The sequence below is a fragment of the Gopherus evgoodei genome, unplaced genomic scaffold (assembly GCF_007399415.2).
Source record: "Gopherus evgoodei ecotype Sinaloan lineage unplaced genomic scaffold, rGopEvg1_v1.p scaffold_55_arrow_ctg1, whole genome shotgun sequence".
NCBI classification, from domain to species: Eukaryota; Metazoa; Chordata; order Testudines; family Testudinidae; genus Gopherus; species Gopherus evgoodei.
In genome coordinates this window covers 17,061-29,068 of record NW_022060076.1, presented here as the reverse complement: position 1 = coordinate 29,068, position 12,008 = coordinate 17,061, and the positions used below count along the sequence as shown (strand labels likewise).

The 12,008-nt window shown below is 42.8% G+C and overlaps 1 protein-coding gene across 1 annotated transcript; it reads left to right on the top strand.

Annotated features, from left to right (window-relative positions):
- Window positions 1-10,287: 10,287 nt before the first annotated feature.
- On the top strand, window positions 10,288-11,226 carry LOC115643264 (olfactory receptor 4D1-like). Its single transcript, XM_030547145.1, has one exon. The coding sequence runs from the start codon at window positions 10,288-10,290 to the stop codon at window positions 11,224-11,226; it is 939 nt and encodes a 312-aa protein (XP_030403005.1).
- The last annotated feature ends 782 nt before the right edge of the window (window positions 11,227-12,008 follow it).

The window sequence follows — 12,008 nt, the reverse complement described above, 5'->3', positions numbered from 1 at the left end:
CAAATCTCATACTCTTTCTGCTTTTCTCAAACATTTTGGGTTTATTGTGTAAAAAATGTGAAAACTCAAAAAAACAAACATTTTTGGTTTGATTAAAAAAAATCCAGTTTTGGCAAAAATTAAAAAAAAAAAAAAAGATTTTGCATTTTTAGTGAAAAGTCAACCTTTTCCTGAGAGGCGGAAAAATTCCTATCAGCAGTAGATAATTGATTAAACTGAGAGTAAAGTCTTAATGAGTTCATATTGTAGTTCATATTTATCATCTTAATTTTCCCCTGTATGTTGATCCCCAAACATATTTAATTGAAATAACAAACATACTGTGCTGATCTTTGTGGATTTTTTCCCCAACATATGACGCATTCTGTCATCCAGCACCAGGACTCTTTGGTCAATATCTATCTATATACCACCTAGAAGCTAAAGGCCAAGGTATCTGAGCATCCTTTCACTCCTCACTCTGTGACTAAACTAGACTCTGATCTGTTGCTTTCTGCAGGTGAGATGTGTGTACCTGGCTTTGATTTGTGCTGGTATTAAAGGACTGATACTGCAGGAAGGTGATTTATTCACTTCTATTTTCTAAAGGCTAGCGGGACCCACTCCCTGGAGCCCCGCACAGCTCAGCAGCAAAGGCCCAGCAGCAAGTGCATAGATGCCTTGGTGATAAAGCCAAAAGGGTACTTGTTATCCTCTAATCTGATCCCCTGCCTAGCACAGGGCCTACGATCTCCTCCAGGGTTCCTTGATTCCAGCCCAGCTTCTGTGTCATCTGTAGGCCAGAATTACAAATGGATTTAGGCATCTAATTAGATGGAGACAGGCACTGACTGGCATTTATCAATGCTCCTATGTGAGCTAAGTGCCTAAATCCCATGGGCATTCAATGGGAGTTGGGTGCCTAAACTGTTGGTGCTATTGTAAATCCCAGTAGGCACTTATGAGCTTCTTTAGGAGTCTAAGGCCATTTGTAATCCTGGCTCTGCATCTATTTTGTTGACTTCCAAGGCCTGGGCTTCTCTGCAATTCCAGAAAATGACATCAGGGAATTGCAAAAGAGTCTAATGGAGTAACATATATACACCTTGGGCTTCTAACTGCAAGATTTCCTTAAGAATCGCAATCTCACTTAACAGCACGTACAGCAGTCAGCAGTGACTAGAGAAAGGAGGTCAACACACCGGGAGCTCATGTGATCTAAGCCTGACTATGCACTATATTACCTCAACTCTCTGTGCCTCAGTTTACCAAAACAATCTTAGGGATATTAACTTATATGGGAAGAACAACTCATAGAGTCATTTATTTAGAACTGATCCATGATTCAGTTTTGTTTGGGGTTTTAATGAATTTTCACAGATCTGGATGAAATATTTGTCCAGTTATTTTTTTAAAGAATTTCCTTGTTTTCCACAGGAACATAGGAATTGCCAGAGACCCGTGCCCTAGGTCTGACTGGGGCCAGCCCCAGATCATGCACCACCCACAGCCTGGAGCAAAGATTGGAGAGGGGGAGATCTCCCCCCAGTGCAGCAGCTGCAGCACTGACTGCCTGATTCTGCATCGAGCCTGAGACAGTGGCTCTAGTAGAGGGGAACTGCCTCACACATCTCTATGGGGTTTGAACTCCCAGACCCACTTCTCTGAGGACTCCAACAACTCCAATCCATCAGGGGGCTCAGTGTGCAGGGGGAGGGGAAGAGCACAGCAGTCCTGACCCTATCACCCAAGCAGATACACTCTTGCTGGGCACGTAAGGACTGGGGAAACCACAATTGCTCCCTGCTTGTCTGTGGGCACCATGCTGATCCCAAGGGTGCAGGAGAGTTACCCATTATCTCTTCTGGGAGAGAGCAGAGGTCTCATGCCACCATCCCACCCACCACTGACACTCCACGTGGGCAAAGCGTCAAGGGGGCAGAGCCCCATGCATGGCCCTGGAGTGTCTTGACCCAACCCTGCGAGTCAGCAGAGCTTTATGTAACTAAGTGAGCCTCTTTCCAAAGGATCATGGAACAGCCCTGCTCAGGGAAGTGTGTCTTGGAGGGACAATAAGAGAAATTCCCTGTGAGTTAGTGGCTGGTTGGAGACCTGCACCATAGCAGTTTAATTCATTCTCTTATCTAATGTAACCTTGAAGATTCTTGCAATCCATGCCAATATCTCACCCTGATGAGCTCTTTGTCTCAGTGATACCTTGTGGCAATGAGTTCCCCAGGTCAATGGATTTATGAGCTCTTCAGGAGAACTTCTTGAACATTTTCTATCTAAAGGTTTTGTTGGTCAGAAAATGCCATTTCATCAAAAGAAAAACCTTTCTCAGGAAAAGGCTGGATTCGATGAATCTTCTGGTTTAATATTTATTTGTTTAAGGCACAAAAATGGTTGAAATATCCTGTTGTGACATTTTCCAGCTTAAAATGTTTTTTTTCATTTTGATATCTCAGTTAATTTATACTAAAGAAAGGGTGAAAATAATTTAAAAGGTCAAAATCAAAGCAAAATTTTCCTCTGGAGCATGGGGCGCATTGCCTGGTGGGACCCACTGGCCATGCCTCAGCTGATCAGTTCCCTGCCTTGGACACTGGAGGCATCTCTGTCTCTTCCAGTCTTTGCCTGCGGCAAGAGTGTAGTCTGCTGAGGACTGAAATGCTTTAATTTAACTAAAGTCTTTGGGCCTCAAGATGCTGGTAACTGAGTGAAGTTAAATGGCCTGTGATACACACAAGGTCAGAAGAGATGATCGAATGGCCCCATATGGCCTTAAACTCTGTGAAACTATGAAAATTATCAAACTAAAATGTTTCCATTTACCGAATGTATTTATTTATTAATTTTTAGATTATATCTTAATCACTCAATGCTTAAACATCCAGGGTAACAATTCCCTCATCACCTAACTTTCTGACTTTGAGCATAAGCAATACCATCTCCTTCTAGGTGTTTGGAGTGATCCACAAACCAGAGAAGATAAGTATTCACCTGCATAGTGTTCATGCGGGGCCCAGTCTGGTAGGTCTGCTTAGAGGACACCTACCAGATTTGGTCCCATTCAGACCCTGTCTGCCAGAGACAGAGGAAAGGTTGATGAACTTGAAAACTTGCCCCATCCATCAATATTAGCTGGCCCAATAAAAGATATAACCTACCTTGTCTTTCTCTCATAAAATGTGTTTAGCTGGTCAAAATTTTTGAGGGATTATTTTTTCTTTGAAAAACCGCATTTTAATTAAAGTTAAAAATATGCAAAAGTATTTTCAGAAATTGTGCAATTTTTTTTCAACTGACAACAAAAAACTGGGGAAAACCACATTTTTTGTGTTTTCTCCAATGCTACCCCTGTTTCAGCTCTTTTTCTAAGGAAAACAAACTAATATTAATACTACTACTAATAGTAATAATTAATAAGATTGAAATACCAAAACCTGAACATTTTCAGTTAAAATCTTCATGAAAATTTTCAAACATTGGAAAAACGGTTCTTTTTATAAACTTAAATATTAAAATGTTTTTGAAATATTTCAAAAATAATTATAACAAATGTTTTTATTCCTGAATAATTCTATATTTTTAATAGTTGAAAGCTCAGAAAAGTGATTCAGTAAAAATGGCCTCTGCTTACTCAACACACAGATCTACTAACCATGTGTAGCTGAGTCAGATTTTCAGCAACAAATATAAATAAATAAATTGTAAATACTGTTACTCCTGTCGGCCCTTCAAAGTCAACACAGATCTGGGAAACTGACTGGTGGCTATTCCTGGCTGGCATATTGGCAACAGAGTTGTGAACAGATTTTTCATCAATGATTCCTTTGCGAAATGACAGAAAGTAGCAGGAGTGCATAGGGGTACATGACAGCAGGGTGTGAAGGAGACAGGGCTGCACAGCTTAAAGCTTGGTATTGCCTATAGAGCGTTTGTTGCTGGTGATGATGACAAAGAAGTTGAGACACAGTTTCACGCTCAGGTCCCAGGCTGAGCTCACAGAAACTCAGGTAGGGAATTAAAGTTTAATTTGTAAACTGATGAAGTGTCCAAATGGCCCGGATTAATTCATTTTACAAGCACATTTCAGAAAGTTGTACAATAGAGCCTAGAAGCTGTCCTCAGTGAGCAGAGGGTGGGATATCAAAGGAATCTGATGGATCTGAATATTTTTCCTTTAATAGCCACTCATGATTTTTGTTGTTGTTTTATTGTGTTGGTAATTTAGTGCCTATGAGCCCCAGTCCTGGGCCAGGACTCCATTGTGAAAGGTGCTGCACAAACACAGAACAAAAAGACCATCTCAGCCCCAAGGAGCTTAACTCCATGCCCTTCTGGAACTAGCCTAGGACCCAGAAGGATTGACTCCTTTCCTTCTGCTCTAACCCTGGATCACATTTCTCTCCCAGTGCCAGCAATAAAACTCACTGGAATTCCCTCAGACTGAGGCACTCAAATGTCTATTTCTTTCTCTACACCCCAAATACTTCCCTTGTGTCCACCCTGCCCGGCAGGGGAACTCCAGAGCAGGCTGAGTTTGGGCGGCTAAAATAAACATGTAACTGAACCGAACCACTCCAGGGATTTCTTAAAGATTCTGCTTGTGGCAGACTCCCTAAATCTCCAAAGAGTCAGGTCCCCTCATCCTACCAGGAAAGCAGAGGGATATTTCAGAGACTCTTTCATCCTAGAGCCAGCCTTACCTCATGTATCAGCTATTATATAAGAGGAAGATTTCTGGGGCTGTCATAAACAGATAGGTAAGGGTTAATAAAACAGGAGTGCTTCATGTCTATATTGACTGTAAAGGGTTAACAAGTTCAGTGAACCTGGCTGTCACCTGACCAGAGGACCAATCAGGGGATAGGATACTTTCAAACCTTGAGGGAGGGAAGTTTTTGTGTGTGCTGTTAGATTTTGGTTGTTGTTCTCTCTGGGTTCTGAGAGTGACCAGACGTGCAACCAGGTTTCTCTCCAATCTCCCTGATACAGGTTCTTATAGATTCAAAATAGTAAGTACTAGGTGATAAGGCGAGTTAGGCTTATGTTTGTTTTCTTTATTTGCAAATGTGTATTTGGTTGGAAGGAGTTCAAATTTGTATTTTGCTGAAAGGATTTTACTTTGTACTCGTATACTTAGGCTGGGAGGGTATTCCCAGTGTCTATAGCTGAAAGACCCTGTAACATATTCCATCTTAAATTTACAAAGATAATTTTTACTGTTTTTTGATTTCTTTAATTAAAAGCTTTTCTTATTTAAGAACTTGATTGTTTTTTCATTCTGGTGAGACCCCAGGGGACTGGGTCTGGATTCACCAGGGAATTGGTGGGGAGAAAGGAGGGAAGGGGAAGAGAAAGGTTAATTTTCTCTCTGTGTTAGGATTACTTTCTCTCTCAGGGAGAGTCTGGGAGGAGGAGAGAGAAGAAGTGGGGGAAGGTGGATTTTCCTCTCTGTTTCAAGGAGTTTGAATCACAGTGATCTTCCAGGGTAACCCAGAGAGGGGAAGCCTGGGAGAGGCAACGGTGAGGGAAAGGTTTACTTTCCTTGTGTTAAGATCCAGAGGGTCTGGGTCTTGGGGGTCCCCGGGCAAGGTTTTGGGGGGACCAGAGTGTACCAGGCACTGCAGTTCCTGGTTGGTGGCAGCGCTACAAGTACTGAGCTGGTAATTGAGCTTAGAGGAATTCATGCTGGTACCCCATCTTTTGGACGCTAAGGTTCAGAGTGGGGATTATAGCATGAGGGGGGCTGTCTCATTTTTGGAACCAGGTCCACTTCCCCAGCCTCTCAGCACAGCAATGATCAACTCTGAGATGTAACTTCCCCAGCCTTTCTTGCTTATTTGGAGGCAGCTGGCTATGAGACCATGCACACAGCAGGTTATGCGAGGTATTGACCCTTGATTCCTAAACTGTGCAATGTGATATTAGGGATAGGCATTGTTACTGCCAGATAGGGGGATGCTCAGAGCCCATAGTGAGAAGGAAGGAGAGCTCTGGTTGGGGCCATCACACTGAGCACTTGTACTGTTTTCTGTTTGAAAGGGTTATTACAGCTATTGGTGGGGCTGTCAGAGAAAAAGAGTTTGGAGGATAATAGCCCACAGACAAATTCTTCTTCACCGGGGCCCAAACCCGCTCTCAGCAACCCTGAAATTCTTGCTATGATCCTCTGAAACCTTCCTGTGATTAGCTGTGTCCCCAGGTTCTCCCACAGCAGATAATCTGTGGAGCTCAGATCTCCAGGGCAGGTTAGAGCTGGGAAACAGACCCCAGGGAAGTGCCCAGATTGATGGATAAAACCATAGTGAGATTCCCACCATGGGTTTCGTTATTTCTTTTTCTTAGTACAGTCCAGGTTCTGTGGCTCTCCAGCAGCTGTGGACTGGAGTGGTCAAAGTAAACCCGCATCAGAACTGAAGGTGGAATTTGGCACCTAACTCTTCTGGGTTCCTTTAAGAATCTCAGCCTTGGAGCCCACGAAAACAGCCCAGATTCACACTAAGGACTGGACTAAGAAAAAACACAGGTACCTCACTGCTACTCTCAGAGTCTAAGTCCAACATCTTGGTGCCACTGGCATTCACAGCTCCCCACTTAGATTCACAGTGGACCAGAGGTGCCTCACGGTTATTTTTGGTGCCAAAGTCCATCATTTTCTGCCACTCATATTCACAAACCCTGCTTATCTGCCACTTGTATTCACAAATCATGCTTAGCTGCCCGGTGGGCATCTAAACTCACTCGGCACCTAGATTTCTGCTGTAAAAGTTCCCCAGGTACCTAAGTTTACTCCACTGGGCACCTCCAGGCAGGTCAATGCCTCAACCCCAGTGTGTCTCACAAAACAGAGGAAGATGGGTGGAGGAACGGCTCTCCTTCCAGCAGCTGAGCTCAGAACTCAACTACTGAACAGGGGCCCATTCATAATCAAACCAGAGAAAGTGGGGTGGTGCAATATGCCAGGGGAGAAAGGACTTTAATAGGGGTCTCCCACAGCCCACGTGAGAGCCCTAAACCCTGGGCTAAACACTATAAGCTGATGGGTGCTGCTGCCTCCCCCTCTGGCATGTCTTGCCAAAAATGGTGTAGACGCCTAGCTCCAGTGGAGGGGTCCTGGCTGTGGATCCTGTAGCTCAGAGTTAGGCTCCAAGCTCTGTGAGAAGGGTGGGGTAGAGCACTCACCCCTTTCTGTGCCATCTCCCATCGTAAACACAGGCAGTGAGCCCTTCAGCATGCTGGCTTTTGTGAATCCCATTCTTAGACACCAACCTCTTCCCATTTGTTAGGGAGCTTAGGCACTGAACTCAGGCATTGTGAGTCCCAGGGAGTTTTTTCAATCGTCTGAAAGCCAATGTCCCATTGTGAATCCAGCCCTAAGGTCCTCATATGATTAAAAATGGATTGTTTGGTAAACTGTGCACAAGCAAATATGCATTTTAGCACAGGCAAAATGTAAATGTATACATAAATAATGCAAGTTGCACTTAAAGGGTGGAGGAGTCTATCCTGGGAAGCAAGGACTCTGAAAAGGATTAGGGGCTCATGGTGTATAATGAGCAGAACATAAGAGCCTAAGGTGACACTCTGGCCAAAACAAAAATGATCCTTGGATGGATAAACAGGGGAATCTAAAGCACTTATGCAACCTCTGCTGGAATAGAGAGTCCAGTTTTAGTGCCACAGTTGAAGAAAGATGTTAAAAAAATTGGAGTGGGTTCAGAGAAGAGCCACTAGAATGATTAAAGGATTAGAAATGTACCTCTTAGTGATAAACCCAACGAGCTCAGTCCATTCAGTTTAAGAAAGAGAAGGATAAGGGGTGACTTGATTACAGGCTACGTAAGTGTCTACACAAGGAACAAATATTTAATAAGGGCTCTTCAATGTAGCTGAAAAAGGTCTTACATGATTAAGTGTCTGAAAATTGAAGCTAGACAAATTCAGACTGAAAATAAGATGCAAATTTGTAACTGTGAGAGTTATTGACCCTTGGCATCTTCTTGATCAGGCCCGGCTCAAGCTCAGGGGGATTTTAAAGAGTCTTTGATGTTAGTGCCAGTCTCAGTGCATGGGTCAGATATGTATAAGGGGAAGATTTCTGGGGCTTTCTCTTCTTTGGAATATGATTTCCTTCCCCTGTCTATTCGGAGAGCAATGGTCAGCTTTGAAATGTGACTTCCCCTGGTCATCCTTAAGCATTAAGAGGCAGCCGGATCTGATACCACCGGCACAGCAGATTGCACGAGGCAGTGACTGTTTTTGTAAATAACCTACAAAGTACAATTAGCCATAGGCTTTGTTACTGAAGGGGGGAAGAGGTGGGTGGGAGGCTTTTCAAATGTAGGCTTGAGTATTAGAGAAGTCTAAGTGATTTAGGAGTACATCAGCCCACTGAGCCTTTACTACCAAAACTATCTGACACCTTCGTAAGACTAACTCTGCTGACAAGGCTTCTCCTTAAGCAACAGCTCTATGCTGCTGTGATCTGAAAGCCATTTTCTCTGGGGTTGGCTGGAGCTTGGAAGTTAAAACCAGAAAAAGCCAAGGGAAGTGCCCACATCTGCTTATGAAACCTAATTGAGATTCCCTGCACCTAACTCTCTTATTCCTCTTTGATGATCCTAGACTGAGAAGTGATATGTGTTATGGAAGGCCCCAGAATGTGTCCATGGTAGGACAGAAATTGAACCCAACTCCCTAGAATCCACAGCCAGTGATTTACTCATAAAGCCTTCCTCCCTCTCTCCTCCCAGCACAGAGCACTGTCATTTAAGAATGAGATATTTATTTAGGGCTGGCTGATATTTTCAGCTCTCGGGATTTTCAAAAATACTAGTGTGAGTTGAGTGTCCATAATACCATGGTAGCTTTGAATATTTCATTGTAGATGAATACCTGAAAATCTTTAAGTGTTCATAGTTTTTCAGTGGAGATATCTGAAGCTTAGTACTAGAATGCATGTGTACCAAAATACAGAGACGTGATTTTTTCAGAAATCTTGAGCAAAAGCTATTCCTGCTAAAGCCAATCAGACTTAATTCCTTTTCTTTATGTAGCCACTCTAAGGGGTCAAAGACCATTGTTTTGTTAAGGCAGGATAGAGGAATTCAGTACCTCTGTTGGGGTAGAGAACCCCAAACTATCTGCCTCTCTCTTTCTTTCACCTAAAAACGCCAGCACTTTTGGGCCTCTGGGAGAGATCCTGACCACATAAGAATCAGTCGCCATCTTGCTGGAAGACAGTGTGTGAGAAAGGCCAACTTGAGCAAAGCTTTGAACCAAAATTTGCTAAATAAATCTTTAGACTTTTACCTGCATGTTCGCACTTTTATTTGCTGGTAACCATTTCTAACTTTGTGTCTTATACTTGAATTCACTAAAAGTCCTGTCTTCTTTTTTTTATAAATTGGTTTCATTTTGTAATCTAAACTAATCCAATGCTGTGTTTCAACTGAACTGTTTGGTAACTCCAGTTAAACTAGCAAAACTATTTTATATTGACTCTGCACAGAAGCAATGAATCTTTAATATCTGAACTGTGCAGAAGAGGGGCAGGACAGTGCAGAACACAGGTTTTTGGTAAAATTCAGGACTGGGAGAATGCTGGGGTTACCTGCAAGTAGTAATCAAGGCTGGTGGAAGCCAGGCTGTGACTGGTAGGCTGTTGACAGGCTGCTGAGGTCAGAGCTGCTGGTCCAGCACTGCAGCTCTACCCGGACACTGAGGAGGTGACACCTACAAGCTGGTAAGCTGGTCGTGAGAGTCCCAGGTTGGAAGCTTCAATACCAAAGCATTGTAAGGCACCCAGGGATATGGGGAGGGCTGACACAAACCTCACTGGTCTGGATGGCACCCCAGAACATGACAGACACCCCTGATGAGAACCCCTGGTCTATGAGTACATCTGCTTTGCAAATACACCTTCTTCCCAACCCTGAGCCTCTAGGCCACATGAGGAATCTGTGGCCCATGTGAGCTGTGCACTATCAGGGCTTCAGGAAGATGAATGGTGACAGTTGTTAGCAGGGGGCATTTTGAGTGTGTAGGTTGCTCCTGTTCACTCCCAAAGACCCCACATTGGAGATGACCACTGGTGGAGCTCAGAAGTTCTGCTGAAGCAGGGGTACTCACCATTGGGGCAGAGTACACAGTCTGGAATTTGGTAAACAAAGAAAATTTCCAAGCAAGTGTATCAGTTAACATAGAGTTAATATTATTTTAATAACAGTAATGTACTGGGATTGCATCATAATTATTATCATCTCTGTTCCTTCTTCAGGCATATTTTGAGGTTAATAAATGAAGAAGAAGAACTTCACCACCCCAGTGACAGAATTTGTCCTCTTGGGCCTCACTCAGAGACCTGAGCTGCAGTCATTCCTTTATGTGACTTTCTTCATAGTCTACATAAACACCTGGCTGGGAAACTTCATTATTATCACCACTGTGATCTCTGACTATCAGCTCCACACCTCCATGTATATCCTGCTGCCCATCTTGGCTTTCCTAGATATCAGCAAATCATCAGTCAGTACTCCAAAATTACTCTCAGATCTCCTCTCACAGCATAAAACCATCTCATTCAATGAATGCATCCTTCAGATGTTTTTCTTCCACTTCTTTGCTGGGTTTTGCCTTGTGGGGATGGTGGTCGATCGGTATGTGGCCATTTATAAACCACTGCAATACTTGACTATCGTGAACCGGGGTATATGCATGAGGATAGTGGCACTGGCATGGCTGGTTGGATTGTTTCACTCTGCTATTCGGACTGGACTGCTCCTCCAGTTACCGTTCTGTGGTCCAAACATCCTGGACAATTTCTACTGTGATGTCCCACAAGTCATCAAACTGGCCTGCACCAACACTCACTTGGCTGAAATGCAGATGAATTTCAACAGTGGGTTAGTGATCATAATATTATTCATCATTCTGCTTATTTCTTACACCATCATCTTAATCAAGATCAGGACACATGTCACGGAAGGGAAGCACAAGGCTTTGTCCACCTGTGGAACCCAGATCACTGTGATGTGTTTGCAATTCATACCCAGCATCGTTATCTATGCTTTGCCCATCAAGCAGTTCGCCCTGCATAAGGTGGTCTCAGTCATTTACTTTGTAATCACCCCAATGCTGAACCCAATGGTCTACACCCTGAGAAATGCTGAGATGAAGAAGGCCATCAGGAGACTATTGAACAGAATGCTGTTCTCACGGTGGGAAAGACAGACATAGTTTATCTCTCAATATCCATTTGTGTTAAAAACCTGATCTCAGTCATATATCAGAGATCAGACATATGTGGCACGTGAAATGTGTGTGTGGTCAAATAAGATCAAATCTTGCACACTCGTGAGAATCTCAGTTCACAAATGCATAATAGATGGAGAGCCAGAACCTCCATATAAGGAAGAAAAGCAGTCAGTGGAAATAAGACGTACCTCCATATCGGTAAATAGTCCAGATCCCCAGCTGGAGGAAATAGGTGCATCTCACTAAATGACTTCCACTACCTAGGGCTTTGACACTGAGAACTGCTGGTCAAAATTATTCTAAGAATGATTTCAACTAATGAGGAATTCATGAAAATAAATATCTTCTAAAAAAATTTGTTGAATAAATTTTGTATCCTAACTAATGGACTGATTGTGATGAAGAAATTACTATCAAATGTTCCAATAAAGAATAAGGTCATTTTTTACTTAATGGCTAATTCTGTTATCCCTTATACATATACAGCACTTATCTGCATTTATCATGTGAAGTCTCATAAAAATCTTTTAATAGTTTTCACAACTCACCTTAAAAAATTACTTGGTTTTAGTTCTCTTGCTTTTTCTATTTCTAACCCTAACTTCAGAGGTTAAACTGAAGTTTTCTTTGCTTCTTTTTTCTGCTAATCCTGATACAGAATGGGAGTAGAATGGGAAACATTTTTGATGGATTTTTTAATAATTCTCCTTTTCTTTCATAATATACGTATTTTGATTTTTCCACATTTACTCCTTTTCCACATT

Coding starts and splice junctions, on each gene's coding strand:
- LOC115643264 (XM_030547145.1), top strand. CDS start 10,288: ATGAAGAAGAAGAACTTCACCACCCCAGTGACAGAATTTGTCCTCTTG.